This window comes from Peromyscus leucopus, chromosome 12 (genome assembly GCF_004664715.2).
Source record: "Peromyscus leucopus breed LL Stock chromosome 12, UCI_PerLeu_2.1, whole genome shotgun sequence".
Taxonomy (NCBI): Eukaryota; Metazoa; Chordata; class Mammalia; order Rodentia; family Cricetidae; genus Peromyscus; species Peromyscus leucopus.
Genome location: NC_051073.1, coordinates 8,973,172 through 8,993,279, shown reverse-complemented (window position 1 = coordinate 8,993,279; position 20,108 = coordinate 8,973,172). Strand labels below are relative to the sequence as shown.

Below are 20,108 nucleotides of genomic sequence, written 5' to 3'. Positions count from 1 at the left end.
CTATACCCTCTGCTGTGCACACAGAACCGAGCTATTCTCTTTAGCGCATTATCTACCTGCTAACCACCCTCTTCCTATTAACCCCATGCCCCATCCCAGCCTCTGCTAACTACCATTCCTCTCTTATTTCTGGGAGATCAACATTTTACATATTGCAGACCACCATACAGTGACCCGTGGAGGCTGCAGAGAGGTTCTGGAGACGTGCACAATGTTCATTTTCTCAAAACCCCCAAGGGAAGCATCTGGGCTGAGGGGTGCAACTCAAGGGCAGGGTTTGTCTTGCACACGTAAGGCCCTGGGCTAGATTCTTGAAGAAGGGGGAGGGGACTTTGGGAGGGGGAAAGAGAAGGAGGATGGGGAAGTGGGGTAGAAAGTGGGGAGAATGAAATGGAAAGGAGGGGGGAGGAAGGGGAGAAAGGGGAAGGGGCGGTAAGAAAAGAGAACAAGAGAACATTCCCAACATAAAAACTATACTTTGGTCTGTGCAAACCTAACTGCAGTAACTTCAGTAGTAACATTAACAGCTCCTACCACACACCTGTGAATAAAAACAAGCACAGGAAAGATGACCTTCTGAAACGAAGAGCATGTGAAGCACGGTGAATTATAACAGAGATTAATGAACAGGAGAAATAGGGCAGGGCTGGCACACGCCTTCAAGCCCAGCACTCAGGAGACAGAGGCAGGTAGATCTCTGTGAGTTCGAGGCCAGCCTGGGGCTACAGAGCAAATCCCAGAACAGCCAGGGCTACACACAGAAACCCCCGTCTTGGGGTGGGGTGGGGGGAGGGGAAGTGGATTTTACATTATTGCAAGAAGACGCCCGCCCCAAAATGGCTGAGTCGAAATTTTCATTGCAAGAAAACTGATCAATGATGAATTTAAGAGAGCAATACATTTGTCTTCTCAAAACCGGTATTGTGTCTTACAGGAAAGAACAGCCTTGCACATCAGTAACTCAGAGTTTTCTCTGAAAGCCATCCGCCACTGCCATCCACACAAATGTGAATTGGCAGCCAGCACACCGGTCTAAACCACCCAGCCCTGCCTTACCTTTCACCAGGACCTTGGGGACTTTCGTGTGGCTGGCACAGAAGGCACTGTAGAGCTTGAAGCGGTCCGCATAGTACAGGAAGGATCCCCCCAGGGAGAACAGCACTTTCTAGATTAAAGAGAAAACGGGCAATGGGTTCAGGCCCCTCCTCACGTAGACCCAGCGCTGTGGCCGAGCGGCAGGCGCGAGCAGGAAAACACCGGTCTCACTCTGCACCGGCCAGTCTCCAGGCCTGCCAAAGCCTTTCTTTGTTCATCAATGTCCTAAAACTGATCGTGGAAACTTATTTTGGTTTGCAATGAATTCTACAGATGTTGTATGTTTTGTCTTCTCAGTATTTACAGTGGGAGTGTTCAGTGTACCTATCTGAGATGTTTGAACGCCGATGAGAAAATAATAGATTTTTGGGAAGGCAGAAATAGCTTGAGTTCTCTCATGAGTTCCTTATTGGGAGAGAGAAGAGACAAACCAGACAAATGTAGGAAAGGCTTACACCTCCAAAGTGGAGAAGACATGCCCCTGGTTACCGCCTCCACCTTCTCCAAAGCCCCTCTGTCAGGAGTAGGTAAGAACATAAGCAATACCAATGCAAGAGCCACGTTCAGGTGTGGACTGCGGCCCCAAGAGGATCACATCAGGACAGAGCTTCCTTGTTAGGACAGATACACCTGGTGTGGGATGCTTTTGATCCCATCCATTTTATGCAAGTGAACAAAAGAGCAGACATCAGAAAAACATCTTCCAGAAAGTTCACATGGACTTTGTCTTGCTCAGAGACAGGCTTAGAATTACAATGCGGGATGATGAGATGATGAGCAGTTAAAGGAAGGTACCTGCCTTGAAAACTTGGGAGCCCAAGTTCTATCCCTGGGACCCATGTAAGGTATAAGGTCCTCTGGCCTCCAAATGTGTGCACACACAATAATAATAATGATGATGATGATGATAATAATATTTTTTTACAAAGTAATTAAAGACTCCAAGCAAGGGATGTAAATGATAACAAGTTCCCAAATATGCCGTTTATCTGATACACACAATTCAGAGGAAGTTCAGATAGTCTACTGATGGAGAAAATGTCTGCCTTAGGCCATACTTAATTGGCATCCACAGTAAACAGAGACCTCAAATCTCTTCCTCATGTTCAACTCTTCCTACACTTCTCAAGTGCCCTGGCTGCAGGACTATGTAAAGATGTGTCTACCAGAGTCATGATCACAAACTAAACAGGAAAAACTGGGAAGGACCACAAAAAATCCACTCCTTTGCTTACAGTAACAGTTATTAAGTGTTTACCATACAGTAGCCAGATAAAGCAGGATCTCCAGTGCCTGCTGCACGGGATGGGAGGGATTTCTACACTCTGACCACAGCTGCCCAATGCTGCTCACCTACAGAACTTCCGAAGGCCCCACAGGCTAGTGCACACCGCAGATCCCCAAGAGAAAGTTCCATCAGCCTGATGAACACACCTACACCATCAGGATGCAGAGCATGCTGCCAGTGGATGGGAGGTACTGAGAGGCAGGAGCAGGAAATCACCAGTGGCAGGAACTGGCTTTCAGAGATGATTTTGTCATTGTCCTGTCTGTAGTGATGGTTTCACAGGTTGTGTGAGTGTGTGTGTGTGTGTGTGTACTCATACACACATACTTTATCAGAGCCTATACATTAAATATGCACAGTGCTTTGCCAATTATACCATAGCTGACCTTGTTTTTAAAAGCACAGGGCGGGTGCATGTAAGCCAACACACACCTCAATGAGTTTTGTTTTGACCTGGAATTTGGAATGAGAAATTCCTTCCAGGGAATATCAGCCAGGGGAGAGGAAATGAGCTGAGGGTGAGTAACCCTTACTCAGGCACGAGTCACACCTGCTCACTAGGACCATAAGGACACTGTCCGTCTGGACAGGGATCAGCAAAGTTCCCCAGAACGGGATAAACTGATTTTACTGAAAGACCAGAGGACTAATTTAATTTGTAACTAGCTAATGTATTTAACTTGCTACTAGCTAATGTAACCTTAAGGATGGTGCAGCTTCCAAAGGAGACATCAGCAGATAAATATGTTTAATTGAATCAGCAGCATCAGACAAGAAAGATGATAAAGGGGTCTCTCCCAACCCCAACTCCCTTGGGGATGGTCCCCCCACTGGGAAGTCCTGGGAAGCCCTCAGTACTGTGAGCTCCGCAGACTCCCAAAGAACAAAAGACCACCTACAACATGGCATGGGGGTTCATCCTAACCCACAAGATAACCCCAGCAGCGACAGAACGGGCAGCTTTCAGTGGCTTGGAGGTGAGGCCTACCTTGAATTGGTCAACTTTTTCAAGCTTTTCCAAATCAGGGACCAGTCTTACTCCATCTTCCAGAGTTTTAAGGAATTCGACTTGAAACTCTACCATTTCCGTTAAATTTCCAAAGAGTACATCAAGCTGAAAAGTGAAAAAGAATTTAATCTACCCCATATTACATGGAGGTTCAGAAACTATGATGTCTGAGTACCACCAAGTCTACTCTTACAGAATGTGGCAGTCCCTCATGCTCCAACTCCACATCAAAACTTCACAGGCTGTATCTGACCTGCTCTAACTAAACGGATTCCAGAGGTACCCCCGTCATTGCTCCATTTTTTACCAGCAAGTCAACAGCAGTGTGCCCCCCCCCAACATCAAGACAGCCCGCCATACCTCATCCTGGGTGAGGAAGGTCTCCTTCTGAAGGGGCTTCAGGTATCTCTCCATGAGGCAGTTTAAGTCCTATGAGCCAGAAGGACACTTCATTAGCATACCTAAAAGGCTACAAGGATCTACAGGCTGGAGAGACAAACTGTGTTCTGAATGCCAAGCAGCCAGTGATGAAATCCATTAAGACAGGAAGGAGCAGGCTTCATCTACAAGTACTGCAGACGCTGCAGGCCCTTGAGCACAGCTGAAGTGGATTCTTTAACTCACGGTGTACTCTGAGAGCCCGCTAAGGAGCGCCATACAGGAAGGGACATGATTGTGTCCCAATAAAACTTTATTTTCAAAACAGGCAGCAGGCTAGATATGGCCTGTGGGTCACAATATGCTAGACTTAGAATAGTTAGATTGATTTAGACTAACATTTAAGTGGTTAAAGGCTGATGGCTGGTCCTGTTGGTGTGGGCTGGAATCCTGGTATGTGGGAGGCTGGAGCAGAGTGTTTTGAGTTCAGGGCCAGCCTGGGCTCCACAGTGAGACCTTGTCTTAAAAAAAACAAAAACCTAGATCTCATTGCTGTCAGTCAGGGTGGGGACAGAACAATTAATAACACGCAGAAAACTTGCCCCCTTCTCCCTAGACTCACATTAGGTTATGAAAAGACTTTAATCAGTCCATTTTCATGAGTGTTCAGAAACTTTATTTATGACTGATTAGAGTTTTCTTATCAAATACTCAACAATTAGGATCCTTCATTTTAAAAGAAACTACTATGTGTGTGTGTGCATGTATGTGTGTGTGTGTGTATGTATACACTGCATTATGTACAAATACCATGCATGTGCCTGGAGAAGCCAGAGAAAGATGTTGGGTGTTGTGCTCAATCATTTTCTACCTTATTCCCTTGAGAGAGGGTCTCACGGTGAACCTGGAGCCCACCAGGTTTTGAGCTAGGCTGGCCAGCAAGCTCCTGGGATCTGCCTTTGTCTGTCCCCCAAGAGACACTGTGACAGACACATGCAGCCAGTGTGGGTTCTCGGGATTTGAACTCAGGTCCTCACTCTTATCCACTAGGCCATCTCCCCAGGCCCTGAATTCAGATTTAGTAGTAGCTTATAACATATTGAGAAAAGCCAGAAAGATGATTTAATATTCACCACCAATCATATAAGTATATAAAGTAAAAATTAAGAATTTATAGTTATCAATGTTAATCAATACACTAGTTCCGTAAGAGAGACCGAGGTCTTGGCATTTGTGACTTGACCTTGGCGTGGGTCAAAACTCAGGGAGTGTCTGTGGTGGTCTGAAAGAAAATGGCCCCCAAGGGGAGTGGCACTGTGAGGAGGTGTGGCCTTATTGGCGGAAGCGTGTCACTGTGGAGGCGGGCTCTGAGGTTTCTTTTGCTCAAGTTTCCCTCAGTGTGACACTCTGCCCACTTCCTGTTGCCTGCAAGATGTAGGACGCTCAGCTCCTCCAGCACCGTGTCTGCACGCCGCCATGTCCCACCACGATGATAATGGACTAGACCTCTGAAATATAAGCCAGCTCCAGTTCAATGTCTTCCTTTCTAGGAGTTGCTGTGGTCATAGTGTCCCTTCACAGCAACAGAAACCCTAACTGAGACAGCGACCCGCTTCACTCTTTGCAGAAGGAAATGTGGGTAAGCCCCCCCCCCCCCCCGAGGCTGGGGGGGGGCAGACATACTTTCACATAGGTGCGCTCAGTCTCCAACAGCTCGCAGATCACCTTGCGCAGTTTATCGGCGTCTGACAGTTGCCGGGTGGTGGCCAGCTGAGGGCCTGTGGCATCCTGAGGAGATGGGCTCGAGTCGGAGGTGTTCATCTCGTGCAGACTCCGGCAAAACGCGGCAACCTGTTCTGTGCTCTGTGGGGCACAGGCGATAAGGCAAAGCAGATGGAGTCACCTCTCAGCCGGGAGCCTTGGCGCTACATTCCCCAGCCCAGAGCCTATGTGTTGAACCATTCCATCAGAAGCTGACAGACGAGAAGGAAGGAGTTAACGACATGGAGGAGCACAAAGAACAAGGCCACTTACTCAGTTATCAGACTCGGTTTCGTATACTTATTTAGCAAGCTGGAAGACAATGTCTACCTGTAGTCATTAAAAACTCTCCACATTTAGACAGATAACTCTATTTTTGATAAGTTCTGCTATTTCCAGCTTCTCCACTGCCCTCTGAGCAGAAGGCAGTTGACACAGGCCACTGTGGCCCTCAGCCTCCACTGTCTCAGGAGGACACGACTGAGGGAAAGGCTGCAATGATTGCCCACAATTTCCTGATGCACCCTAGGGAGTGATGTCGTCTGAAGCACAGGGTGCTGCCAATCCAGCGAGCCCAGTGGCTTACCTCACTGAAGCCCTGGATCTCCTCAACACCCCAATCCCATAGCTCAGATCCTTCAAGTCAGGGTCTACACTGGAATGCGAGGTACTGGCATTTGGCTTGGGGTTGTTTACAACGACAAGGCCTCCTTATGTAGCCCTGGCTGCCCTGTAACTCACTATGTACAGCAAGCTGGCCTTGAACTCACAGACATTCAACCCTGTCTGTTTCCTGAGTGCAGGGTCTCATGGACCTGACTGCCCCAGGCACTGTTTGGAGTAAGGACTGGTTTGTCTGTCCAGTGCACACCAGTAACGTTGGGTGGATTCTTTCTACCTTCTAGTTCCCTAGAGTCTTTCTAGTGTCTATTCCAATCCTAAACTCAAAGGGGCCCTTTTCCAGGAAATGATGGTGCTGATGAAGAATTACGCCTTTATCATCTAGGAAGAACATTCTTTCCTCAAACAATAGCTGGTTGTGAGTAAGGCAGGAGAGCCAAGACCTAGCATATTCCACAGGACAGGATTTAAATACAGTGAAGGACGATTTGCATATGCCAAAAAGAACACAGACAGCATTTCTTAGATCCCCCTACCGAAACCAAAAGGTGCATTAGGGGCAGCATAAGGCAAGAAAGCCCAGAGCCTGGACAGTGATTCACATGGCTATCACTCTCTTCTAATTGCCATGGCTTATTTATGGCTACTGTTAACTCCAGTAGCTGCCAGAAAGCATGTCGCCTGTCATGGGTACTGTTCAGCATCCTCCAGGAAACGGTGGGTTTCAGATATCCCCCCCCAAAAAAATCTTCACTTAGGGATAGAAAACCCACCCAAATGGGCTGCACTGTATGCTGTGTAAGTTTTATCTCAATAAGATTGTTGGAAAAGGGAGGAAATGCCTGCTTTGCATCAAAGCCTGTTGGTGTGGGAACAAAGGAATTAGTTATGGGTCACTTCACTAACTTGAGGTCATCTTGATAGCGTCAAATTGGGCTTTGTCACAACAATAGAAACAAGGGAACAAATATATCCACTTAACAAACTGTTCGTGCCTCCCTTTAATGATCTAATGATAATCAAGAGAGGTAACATTTTCTAATGTTGTTTTGATGGGGGGATAAAAATGCTCTTCTGGAGACAATCTCACAGGCAGGAGACAGAGTTGACAACCCGCCCCCATCCCATCATCTGCTCCCCTGGGCTGCTCGGATTTGCTGTCTGGTCCAGGAACCTAACAACCGAGCGTGGCCCTGGCACCGTGGCTTACACGGTGCTTCTGTAACAATTCCATCTGTAACCACAGCTGGCTGGCCTTCACACACAACTCCCATGACAAACACACCCATCACGGAACTCCAATTACTGGCAGAACACCCTTTCTTGCACTTTCATCATTGAGATGATTACCCACCGGACCTTGTGTATTATCCCGAGCAGATCCCTCAACTGCACAAAAGGCAAACTCCTGTAAGCAGGAGCAGGGCACTCCAAAAGTCAGGCCCCACCACACGGGAGGCGTCAACGTCTGGTTAAATACAGAAGTTATGGAATGGAATGGAATGGGACTTGGGGTTCTTGGTTCCTCTCTGATATCATGAGTACCTAAAGACACTACTTTCAAGAATGTGAACAGGGGGGCTGCCCTGGTCTCTGTGAAGTACATTCCTAGTTAGACTGGTGCCACTCGGGCACTCCATGCCCAGCGGATTCCCTGGATGCCTCCTCTGAGCAGCCTGGGTGTTCTCCTTTCTTCTGTTAGTACCCAAATCAAGTCCTAAATGAATGTGCACACTCACCCCCCCCACACACACACACACAAAACCATATGAAGTGCGGTGATCAACTTTAACTTTGGGGTCACTTTCTGAGATTTCAGTTATTATCAGAAAATTCTAACATTTTGTTTTGGCCCTTTCAGGGGAAACCCTGTTTACAAAACCTTTACTGAAGCACTTTATATTTTATGCTCTTACACATTACAGGTTTTATGCACAGTTGCTCTCGTTTATTAGTTATTAATCTCTTATTGTGCCTAATTTAACATTAAACTCTATCAAAGACATGTATGCATGAGAAAAAAACGCAGTGCACGCAGGAATTGGCACTATCCACCTATCCATGGCTTCTGACACCCACTGAGGGTCTCAAGGTAGATCCCCTACAGAAAAGGGAAACTGTAAAATGTGCCCTTCTGGAGGAAATCTCACAGGTAGAAGACAGTCAGAGTTGACAACATGTGCCCTGCCCCCTTAGTTTCTTGGGGGACACCTAAAAGCTCCATGGGGTTCCCTCTGGAGGGCTCAGCCCTTCTCATTAGACCCATCCTGAACGTTCTCTGAAGCTGAATAGGGTCCTCACAACACTCTGCTCCCGACTCAAGAGAGACACACTTTGGGGTGTATCCCAAGCATAAGGCATTGACTCTCCACACGGGCCTTTTTTTTTTCTCACTGCTAATACATGTTACTTGAAAGAACAAGATGGTTTCATAGAATTAGTAAGTAGATATCATGCATGTAGATATCACTTTGAGTGGGCTGTTTCTGTTTGGAGAGAATTTAAAAGATGCTATAAAGTTTAAGAATTTTGTCTGATTAAAACACCACCTCTACATTATCCTTTGAAGGAACTCGGACATGCAGGGCCCCCTTGGAATGTCTCTAAGCTACTGATTTCACATACTGTTGCCCAGTTAAACCTCCAGCTCCCTCCACTGCCTCCCTCCACTGTGGTCAAACCTCTAATCCAGGTCACAGTCACATAGGGTACAGCAGGGAGAGAGAAAGAACCAACCATTTCATAGCTGGTTGTCAGGTGGCTATGGACCACTCACACACCTCACACCATGAACACACACATGCCCAGCCAGGCAGGCTGGGTGGGAGGTTCCCAACAAGCTCCTCCATGAAGGCAGCCCTGGCTCTGGGGCAAGAGGAAAACACCCAGGTACTTCCAGCAGGGCACACAGTCTCTCCCCACTTGAGGACTATCACCAGAAACCACAGAGTAGCACTCACAGACACTGGAGACTTGAAAATCCTTGAAGGGGCAGAGGTGTCCCCAGTAAAAACTGGGGCTCGGCCACCATACAGAGACAACAAAGGAGGACCTGCCACGGCGTTACCAAGGCCAGCATGGGCTCGGTGTTTAGGACATTCTTCCCCCTGTGCAAGATGAAAAGGAAGCCCAAAGGGAGGCAGGGAGACTCTTAAGGACACACAATGACCAACTGGAGCGACCCAGCTGTTTAAGCCTTCCTGTTATGCAACCACCAAAGGCACTGTCTGCCTCCAGATGAGCGACTTCTAAAACTGTTCTTTGACTCTGACCGATTTAACACTTCCCACGGATTCAAAAGGAGCAAGAGTGACCTCAAATCTTACAGCCTTTATTTAAAATTTATTTTTTTTGAGGGACGGTGGAGCAAAAAAAAAAAAAAAAAAAAAAAAACCAAACCATTTCACAGTCTCAGAGGGCATTACAGTCATCCACCGTTCCTTTAGTTCCCTACCCGCTTTTGGGTCTCTTCTAGCAAACTTCCAACAACAGACACCAGGCAGAGACAAAGTTTGTCTCGTTCAATGACACACTCTCCGGGCCGGCAGACGCCGGGTATCAGCACCAGTCTCCAAAGGCTTAGCATGATGCTGTCACGCCGCTGTTTCTTGACATGCGCTCACTCCTGCGCTCTCTTTTTGGAGCGTTAACATTTACTACAGGAGCCGATCTGCAGAAGTAGGTCAGCTAATGTTAAACCGGTGATTTGCCAACCCTTCCTTACCGACTGCAAGTCAGCAGTAAAGAAGCAGAAAAAGCACCCAAAGGAGCAAAACACCCACCCAGCTGTTTTCCCAGTCCCTTGTCAGAGGTGGAGTGGGAAGGGCATGGTGCGCTGGACATAAAATACATGCAAAATTTCAATAGCCAAAAAAAGGGGCGCAAGGGGGGGTGGGGAGGACACCAGTAAGAGTTAAAAAGATAAAAAATAAAATTTAAAAAGCCAAAGCTTTCTTCCACCTAAATTGGAAAAAAAAGGATAAATATAATGAATGACCCAAGACAAATTCAACTGCATGCTAACTACTGACCGCATCTTCCCCAAACTGCTGCAATACATGGTCTTTGTGAACAAGGGTGCCCAGAAAGAAAGGGGGCTGAAATACGGAGCTGGGGGGCAAGCATAAGCATCATTAGTTGAACACAGAAGCAAGTCTTCCCTGGGGCGGACAGAAACAGCAGAGTGCTCACCAGATGAAGTGTGCGGTAGAGAGGACCACCTGCCCTGGCATCCTCCATCCTGGGTTTACGCTTGATTTTCCACAGTGCAGACATCCTCAGGGGTCTAGTCTCATGGTAATTCCTCCTTAGCACTTCAAGTGTTCAGCAAGGAAACCGAAGTTTCTTAAAATACTCAGAAAGCCCCGGCCACCTTCCCGCTTGCCGAGAGCTTTTCCCTCACCAGGGTATCCCATGCTGGTTCTCCAGGGCGGACCTGTGACCACATCTCAATGCAGACCTGACAGCGGCCACGGCCCCCAGAGAGGCACCTGCTTCCCTCCCGACTTGCGCTCGCTCCGGGAGGCTGTCAAAGGCTGTATCCTGGATAAGAACTCATGCTTTGATTTTACCTGCCTCAGCAATAAAAGTCCCAGAAAGAGAGAGCCAAAGCCAGCAAGACAACAAAGCCCTCCCAGGCTGTGGGTGGCCCTGCCCTGCAGCCAGCGGGCCAGCTGATTGGCCAGCATCTCAAATGGCACAGGAATATTAAAGTGGCCAGCCAGGACAACTTTGCAGCTCCCCTCAGGGAGTCACGGGAACCCCCACCACACAAACCCGCTCTTTCAAGTGTGTGCCACACCGCACTTCATGCTAGGGCTTCATCACAAAAACGGATGCGTCCCAAGCAATTACAGCATGCATTACAGTTTCTAACTGGGAAACAATGTCCGAGCCACCAGGGAGCCTGGAATGCAGGACACGGGGCTCCTCTGACCTCAGCTAACTCCCATTTCATTCCACAAACAAGAGTTTAGAACCAGAAGCTGCAAAGAGAAATAAGTCACTAGGGGTGAGGAGACCTAAGGCTGTCACCATGTCACTGGAGGAAAGACGCACTGACAAGGGGAGGTGCTAGACTTCCCAGCCTTTTGACAACCTCACCCATAAAGGTGACATTCCTACATCATCACAAGTGAAGAGCAAGCTCACAGTTATCCACTTGCTCAGCTCCAAAAGGCCATGCACAACTAAACTTCATTGAAAAGACAGAATACAGACAGCTTTTTCTTTCCATCCAGCTCATTTAGAAGGAAACACACACACACACACACACACACACACACACACACACACCCCACAGGGTCTCTGGCTTCACACTTCCCCTCTAGAATAAAAACTGATAATGCAGCAGGACGTGATGGCGCACACCTTTAATCCAGCACTCAGGAGGCGGAGGCTGCCAGGTGTTCTCTGTGAGTTCAAGGCCAGCGTGGTCAATATAGTGGACAGGGCTATATAGTGAGACCCTGTCTTTAAAAGACAAAATGAGAGAGAGAGAGAGAGACCAAACCTAATCAGTTATTTCAATATTCTGTTGGGTGTAGGCACGTCTGGGCGCAGGGCATGCCACGGTGCATGTGTGGAGGTCAGATGGCAATCTGCAGGACTCAATGGCCCCTTCCACCATGTGGATCTCAGGGGCAGAAATCAGGCTGACAAGCTTGGCGACAGTTTCCTAAGCCCGCTGGGCCACTTCGCCATCCACTTTCTATTAATTTCTTAGGTATCTTTCTCTACCTGATGAATGTGTGCGCATTCAGACAAGGCTTAATCATCCCTTCCAGGTTACAGCAGTATACAACTTAAAAATGAATTTACATACCAATACAGTCGATGCAACCAGAGCGTTTAACCTTAATCAAGAGACACTTTAGGAAGATTAAGCATCAGGAAACTGGCTAGATGGCTCGTGGCTGTGTATCTAATTGGCCTCTAGCACCACTAATAAATTAGCTCCCTCTTTCATGAAGCCTGGTATTTAATGTCGGCACAAAACAATCTGGCTGCAGGTAATTTAAATGCAGGCATCAATAACACAAGGCCCAGGGCCAGACTGGGTTGTTATCTTGCTTTCAATACCACAGACCGCATGGGTTTCTCAGCAAGTGCCTAACCCCACCCCCAGTCTTCTCCTTAACAGAATCCGAGAGCATCTTTTTCAGGAGTGTTGCGAAGATGACGTTATATGAAACGGTACCTACTATATGCCAAAGATAGAATTAGCATGACTTTATAATTAATATTCCGTGGGACCCGGTCACCAAGATCTGCCTGTATAATTCGAATTTTTTTGCTTTCAAATCTCTTGAATCAGAAATTTCATCAATCAAGGGCTACTAACAGGAGCCGGAGAGATGGCTCAGTGAGGAAGAGCACTTGGCTTACTCCGGGTTTCCTCGCTGTGATAAACACCATGCAAAACAAATTGGGAAGGAAAGGGTGTCTCTGTCTTCTATCTTGGAGTCACAGTCCATCACTGAGGGAAGTCAGGACAGGAATCCAAGCCAGGAGCTGAAGCAGAGACCAAGGGGGAAGCTGCGTATTGGCTACGCCCCACGGCTTCCGCCACCTGCTCTCTTATACCAACCAAGACCACCGTCCCAGGGGTGGCTCCACCCACTCCCAGTGGGGTGGGCCTGAATTAATCATTAGTCAAGAAAATGCCCCAAAGGCTACTCTGATGGGGGCTTTCTTTCAACTGGGACAACCTCTCTGCAGATGACCTGAATTTATGTCAAGCTGACAAAAAAAAAAAAAAAAAAAAAAAAAAAAAAAAAAAAAAAAAAAAAAAAAAAAACAACCAGCACACTGCTCTTGCAGAGGATCAAAGCTTGGTTCCCACTCTCCATGTTTAAGAGCTCCCCCCACCCCAACCTATAACTCCAGCTCCAGGAGATCCAATACCTTCTTCTGGCTTCCAACATGTGATTTGTTCATGTGGGTGACTGGGAAGTGTCGGAAAATAATGGGCAGTGGAGAGATGAACATTATCTGACAAGGTGATTGTGGAATAGCCTTAATTGTCAACCTAGACAATGACTCAACCTAGAGCAATGTGAGAGGAGAAGGGAATACTCAGATCAGCCTGGCCTTTGGGCAAGTCTCTGGGGCATTGTCTTGATTATTAACTGATGCAGGAGGACTCAGCCCACTGCAGGTGGCACTATCCCTAGGCAGACTGTCCTGGACTGTATTAGAAAGTTAGTTAGGCCACACATGGTGGTATAATGTTTAATCCTAGCACTCAAAAGGTAGAGGCAAAGGGATTTCTGCAAGACCAAGGCCAGCCAGGTCTAAATAGTGAGACAGACACTGTCTCGAAAAACTCAAAAAACAGGTAGTTGGGGGGAGGGGAGGTATGCACCAAGCCTTCTTCCACGGTTTCTACTTCAGGTTCCTGCCTTAACTTCTATCAACTGTGACCTGAAGCGTAAGATGAAATAAACCTTTCCCTCCCCTAAGTTGATAATGGTCAGAGTGTTTTTATCATAGCAGCAGAAAAGTAACTAATACAGTGATGCAGTCTGGAAACATGTCTTTTGGACACAAGGGTTTCTAAACACTATTGCTTCAGAAACTCTGGAACAAACGAATTACCGATACACTGAACACTTGACAAAGTAGAAGGGAAGCCTGCAGAATTACAGGCATCAACCTCGTTGTGTTACACCAAAGTATCAAAAGAAAAGTTTTGCTCACAGTATCAACTAAAGAACAGTATAATTGTCTTAATTTAAAAAAAAAAAAAAGTGTTTCCTTTCCCTTTAATGTATAAAAAAAAAAAAAAAAAAGTGCACCTTGAACAAGGGCCGAAAGCACATTGCTCAAAAGCGGCTCATTACAGAACCCCTAAGTAGCAAGAAGGCATTGCTGACTCAATTATGCGCATTTGGGATGATGCTTCATCCTGCCCAAATGACGACGGAGGAAGGAAATGGGATGAAATTGTGGTATTAATGGGGAATTCCAGCCGGGGCAGAAATTAACGAAAGAAGCCTCAATTCATTCCCAGTGATTTCTGCCCCGGATTCTCCCATATGGGTTCGTTACCAAGGCTGCAATTTGGATTCCATGTCCAGCTATTTAGTAGCATCTCAGAAGCAGAAACACTTCATCCCACGGAGAGGCCACCTAAGCACATGCAGCCGCAGAGGTGGCGTGTCAGCTGTGATCCTGCAGGACACGGGATGTGAAAATGAAAATCTCTCACCTTGCTGCTGTGATCTGTGTCATCGGAAGACTCCAGGTCCGGTCCCTCGCCCTCTTCTGGAGCGACCTCAGCACTGCTGCCCTGCTCGCTGCAGAGACTGTGCCCTGCCGGAGAAGCAGAACGCATGCGGTCAGCACATACAGAACGCTATCTGGTGTGATGGAGGCCCGAAGTGAAGCATGGGGTGTGGGTGCGTGCGTGCGTGCGTGCGTGCGTGCGTGCGTGCGTGTGTATTGATTCTCTGAGTACAAGTCATAATCTTGGCTCAATAAATTTTTATTGTCACTGCTATGATATTTCACATACATTTTTATACTTTAAATGTTTGACAATTTAAAGTAATTGTTATGGGTTAAATATTTGTTCCCCACAATCCTTAAGTTGAAACATTCATACCACCAATGCCAATGGGATGGAATTTGGAGGTGGAGTCTGAGGAGGTAGTGAATTCAGACACATTAGGTCATGAGGGGGTGGTATCTGTATAACAGGTGAGTGATAGAGCAATTGCCTAGCATCAGCCAGAAGCTCCCACACTCACACAGACACATGTACCCCTGTGCACACATATACACATACCCATGTACACATACATACACACACATATGCACATACACTCCATATACACATGTACCCATACCCATGCACCCATGCATACATCCATGCACACAAGACACACACACACACATACACCCATGCACACATAGGTGGCGGGGGGTAGGGCAACAATCACATCTGAATTCCTGACTGGTTAAACATAGATTCCTATTCAACAGACAGGGACCACATAGGGCCTGATACCCCTTCTTTTCCCCACTAGCTCTGAATGTTCCCAGTAAATACTCGGGTCCACTGCCCATACCTGTAGCAGAAAGACTCTTGTGCAATAACACCTTCCCATGTAGAATCTGAACATGCAGGGACCCAGGGGCACTGCCACTCCTATCAGGACACACAACCCTGAAGCCACGCGGAACAAGTCTCTGGGAAATGACAACTTGGGGAGAGAGTAGGAGGGAGCGCGGCAGGTCTTTTCCCTCAGACTATATAATCACAGGGCTGCCCTCGAGGGGGAGCAAGGGCTCAGATTTATACAACGTGCTCCATCCAAGAAAGGGGAAAACCTCTTGTCCTCGTTACTTTTCTATTGCTGTGAAGAGACGACGAATAGAAGAAAACAGTTAACGAGGGCTTCCTTACGGTCTTACAGAGGCAGTCCAGACCACCATGGCAGGACGGGACGGTGGCGCCTACCAACTGGAAACCGAACACGAAAATACATGAGCCCACGGGGTCCATTCTCATTCAACCTACCACGCCACCTCAAGGTCTTTCTGGATTTTCATCCCAATGGCATTACAGACTGCGCAGGGCTGGAACAGGCCCAACAGGAAGCCATAACCCCGCGTTAGGAAACACAAGAGGGCTGAGGATGTACTTCAGCCTTAAAGCTCTTACCTAACAAAACTGCCCTAAGAAAGCAAAGAGCAGAAGAACACGTCCCTGCAAGGGCGGAAGACACCAAGGAACACAGGAAAGCCAGCTTCCTGACTCAAAATGTCAAGTAGCAAGGGTGAAATTGTTTTTTACAAAAAGGTGCTTTCAAAAAAGATCATACAAATTAATGGAATTTCTATAATAATAATAATAATAATAATAATAATAATAATAATAATAACAATAATAGCTGTATCCACATAAATTAAACAGTTGATGGATAAGAATATAAATCAAAGTTAAAAAAAAAAAAAGGAGGATTGTTAAGTCCATCTGAAAGTACTGCCTTATTCTAGCAAATAAACCTTCATATAAACTGCAATTTCAGTGTCCGACCACTCAGAAGTTTAGGGACAGGAGTGGAGAGATGGCCAGTGCTTAAGAGTTAAGAGCACTGACTGCTCTTTCCAGGTACCCAGGTTCATTCCCCAGTATTCATACAGCACTTCATAGCCATTTGTAACTAGTCCCAGGACAATGCACACATGTGTCGAACAGACACACACTCAGGCGAAACACCCACAAACACTAAATAATAAAGCCAAAAAATAACACACACAAATCTGGGGATGTGGAACTCAGCAGTAAAGTCCTTGCCTAGAAATAGGTGAGGCTCCAAATTCAGCCCCTAGAACCCCACAAATAATAGCAAACGAGACCTCGATAAGAACTCCTTAGAAACAGAGTGAGAGCATGTGCCTCACTTAAAAAATTCTCTGAAATATGTATTTCAGGGGGAAAAAATTAAACACGGTTATAACCCTAAAAAAATCTGGTATGCAAACTGAAATGATAAAATGCTGACATTTACATGGGTTAGGCTTAAAACATAAAACAACCCCACCTCCTCTCTCAAAAAGACGTTTTGGTGTTTCAAACAGAACCAAAACTGTTTGGAAGATACAATTAAAACAGAGCTGAGGGCGACTGAAGCTGAGGAAGAGGAAGAACTAGCTTTGGTTTCTGCTAGGTGAAGAATCATGTCCAAACCGTAAGAGCAAGCGGTAGAAGAATAGGGACAGGTTATGTAAGTTGCAAATGGAATTTAAAAATGCAATTCAGGAAAGAGAAGGGAAAATAAGTGAGAAAAATGAAATGAGATTACAGATATAGGTCAGAATACATGGATCTTCTAAAAAAAACGTGAAAGGCTTAACTTAAATAAATACACTATAAAAGAAAGTCCCAGCAGAAGGATATACACAAGAAATAGAGCAGAACGCCCAGGGAAGAGTCCAGACATGGAGAGCACAACCAAGCACATGGAACCCTCTAGAAATGACTAAATGCAACAGGCTTAGTCAGGACACAGAAGACACAAACATTTACAACAGCTAAGCTTGATTTGTGAATGGTTTTCTAGCCCTCCTCCCAAGGATCAGCAATTTACACAAGAAGAGATCTGCCTTAACTTAGGGAAGCGACATTCAGGCGGACCACCCTGGCAACACCTTCCTAGAACTAAGAAAAGTCCAACCCCACCAAAGACAGTGAAGGAGAAGAAAAACAAGATGGAGGTACTTTCCCTGCCGGAGAGCAAAACATGAGATAAAGTTACAGTACCAGAATGCAGCACAGAACGCACTGCTTAAAAGAGCCACACCCCAGATGGAAGTGTGACACTCAGCAGACGCACCAGTGCAGTCAGGAAAGAGATGGAACATTTGACAAATGTCACAAGTGCAGTGGGTGGCCCACGTGGAAAAAAAAACAACCACACCGATCCTAACTCCCGCCAGTCACAAAAAGCAGCTCCAGGTGGACACAGACTCAGCAGAAAACCCACTGGACAAATACCACTAACAAGGGGGGAGAAAGGGACATAGGACACAGGCCTGCAGCTCAAAAAAGCCACCAGCTCAATCCCTCCCTCCCACCCTAGAAGCACAGCCCTGAGACTACACCCTGCATCAGAAATCTGGGCTGACTCATGGCTTGCTCTGCCCAGCAGAAATAATACAAGTGAAAATACACACATTTCCCGCCGCGGCCCCAAGCGACTGCACAGTTCCTGTTCTTGCCCGCCATACAAAGAAACCCCAAACTACAGCTTCAAAGATGAGAGGCTTCGTACAGAGGAGGTGCCCATTGCCCAATTACATGCAAAGCAAGGACAGTGTCAACCACACAGCCTCAGCCAAGCCCTGAGTGACTCCAAGCGAAGACAGTAGTCTCCAACCTGCTGAGCTTAGCCCAAGCCACCAGGCTACAGGAGTGAGGCTGTACTGTACTGGTGTGTTCTGCAACAATAACCACGAACTGGTCAGGAATGGATGCTCGTGATCAAAGAAGACAGGGGAGAGGAAGTGACAGTGGACCCCACTTCCAAGAATACGGGAGGGAAAGAGCAGAGCAGCCAGGCCAGGGATCCAAACAGAGAGGGGACACCTCCTTCCCACATGCGGATCCTTTTCTGGATACCCTCAGCTTGGTGGGCTTACTTGCACACACACACACACACACACTTTCACAACTTTCTACAGCAGCAGCACTATTCTTACCACAGAATGCACTCCTCCAAACAATGGAGGCTAAAGGAATTACCCTCTTCGTTTGGGGGCATTCTCCCCCCTCACACGCCAGGAAACAGCATCCACCCTCGCGGGCTGCCCTGTTAGCCATCAGGGAAAGAACTAAAGACAGGGCTCAGAGGGGCTGAGACCGCCAGGGCAAGGCACCGTTCAGTCCCAGCCCTGAGCACAGGGCCAGGCAGGCATAGGGAGGCTCCCATGAGAGAGTGAGAAGCCAAGAGCGTCCTCAGGACAGAACCTGCTGGCCATCGCAAATGCTACTACTACACACAAAACCCACTGCTGTGAACCGGTGAGAGCATCTCTTTGGCTTGTAAATTACTTCCATATCACCATCAAGTCTTCATGGTTGAAAAACCTTTGCAAGTCACTCGTCCCCCACACCACTAAGACTGGCACAATGCACACCCAGCCACAAAAGTTTAACTCACAATTTAGTCCTTATTTAGATCATACAGCATTCATGTACCTTTCTTCAAGGCCTCGTGGCAATTAAATATAAAGGAAAAAAATCCTTGTCTAATGAGATATACAAGCAATGTGTCCAAGTTAAACAAATTCTCTAGTTCAAGCACTAAACTTATTCTGCTCTGCGTGTGTGTGTGTGTGTGTGTGTGTGTGTGTGTGTGTGTGTGTGTGTGTGTAAAACTTTCAGGAACCGGCTCTCTCCTTTCACCACGTGAGTCCTAAGAATCAAAGGCAGGTCGTCAGGCTTGGTGGCAACTTCTTTAAGCACTGAGCCGCCTGACCAGTCCCTAGGAACGAACTTTTAAAAGTTATGACTAATACTGGAATTCAGACGAGGGGTAAACGTGATTGACAGATTGGTGGGGAGGGCAAGAAGAGACTGGACAACCCTAAAGGCATCCGTCTGGGACTCAACTGTTGGGCTGTGGTTCCTTTCCAATCATGTCTTAGCTACACCATTAAAAGAATCTCATGTTCACCCCACAATACATGGCATCAGCATCTGCAGCCAAAAAAAAAAACTCAGAAACCAAACCCACTACAGGAGCAAAACTGTACTGCAGGAGCAAACTGGAGACAGCATAATACACTGGGAGTGAGGCTGAGTGGTACACGCATGTATTCCAGCACCCGGAAGGCTGAGGCAGGAGGATGGCAAGTTTGAAGCTAACATGGTCTATGTAGTAAGCTGTAGGACACCCTGGGGTACAGCAAGACCCTGTCTCAAAAAGAAATAAATATGGGCTGGAGAGACAGCCCAGCGGGGAAAGGCACCTGGCCACCAAGCCTAAGGACCTGAGTTCAATTTGAGGGACACACAAGGTAGGAGAGAACTGCCCCCCCACCCCCGGCAAGTAGTCCACTGGCTCCCACATGTACGCCACAATAAATATGTACATGTACATGAGTACATAAAAGAGAAAAGTAATAAAAACACTGTGGAAAAGCCATAACATTGACAATTTTGGCTTAATTGTCAGCTTGTTGAGAAAGTAAAATAGAACGTACCTTGGTGATATTTAAAATTATTTTTATTTCTATTTAATTTTATGTGTATCATTGTTTTCCTGCACGTATGTGCGTGCTCTATGCACATCCCTCGTGCCCAAAGAGGCCATAAGACAGTAACAGATCTCCTAGAACTGGAGTTACAGACAGTTGCGAGCCTCCATGTAGGTGCTGGGAATGGAAACCAGGTCTTCTGCAAGAGCAACAAGTGTTCTTATCCACTGAACCATCTCTCCAGAC

At 46.9% G+C, this 20,108-nt stretch overlaps 1 protein-coding gene across 1 annotated transcript in view; it reads right to left on the bottom strand.

Annotated features, from left to right (window-relative positions):
* Positions 1 to 20,108, bottom strand: part of Tiam1 (TIAM Rac1 associated GEF 1) — a 379,222-nt gene that overhangs the window by 27,033 nt on the left and 332,081 nt on the right. Inside the window, 5 exon segments of the mRNA XM_037209650.1 lie at positions 1,057 to 1,165; positions 3,372 to 3,497; positions 3,753 to 3,821; positions 5,454 to 5,633; positions 14,365 to 14,468. Of these exon segments, the coding sequence (XP_037065545.1) occupies positions 1,057 to 1,165; positions 3,372 to 3,497; positions 3,753 to 3,821; positions 5,454 to 5,633; positions 14,365 to 14,468 (588 nt within the window).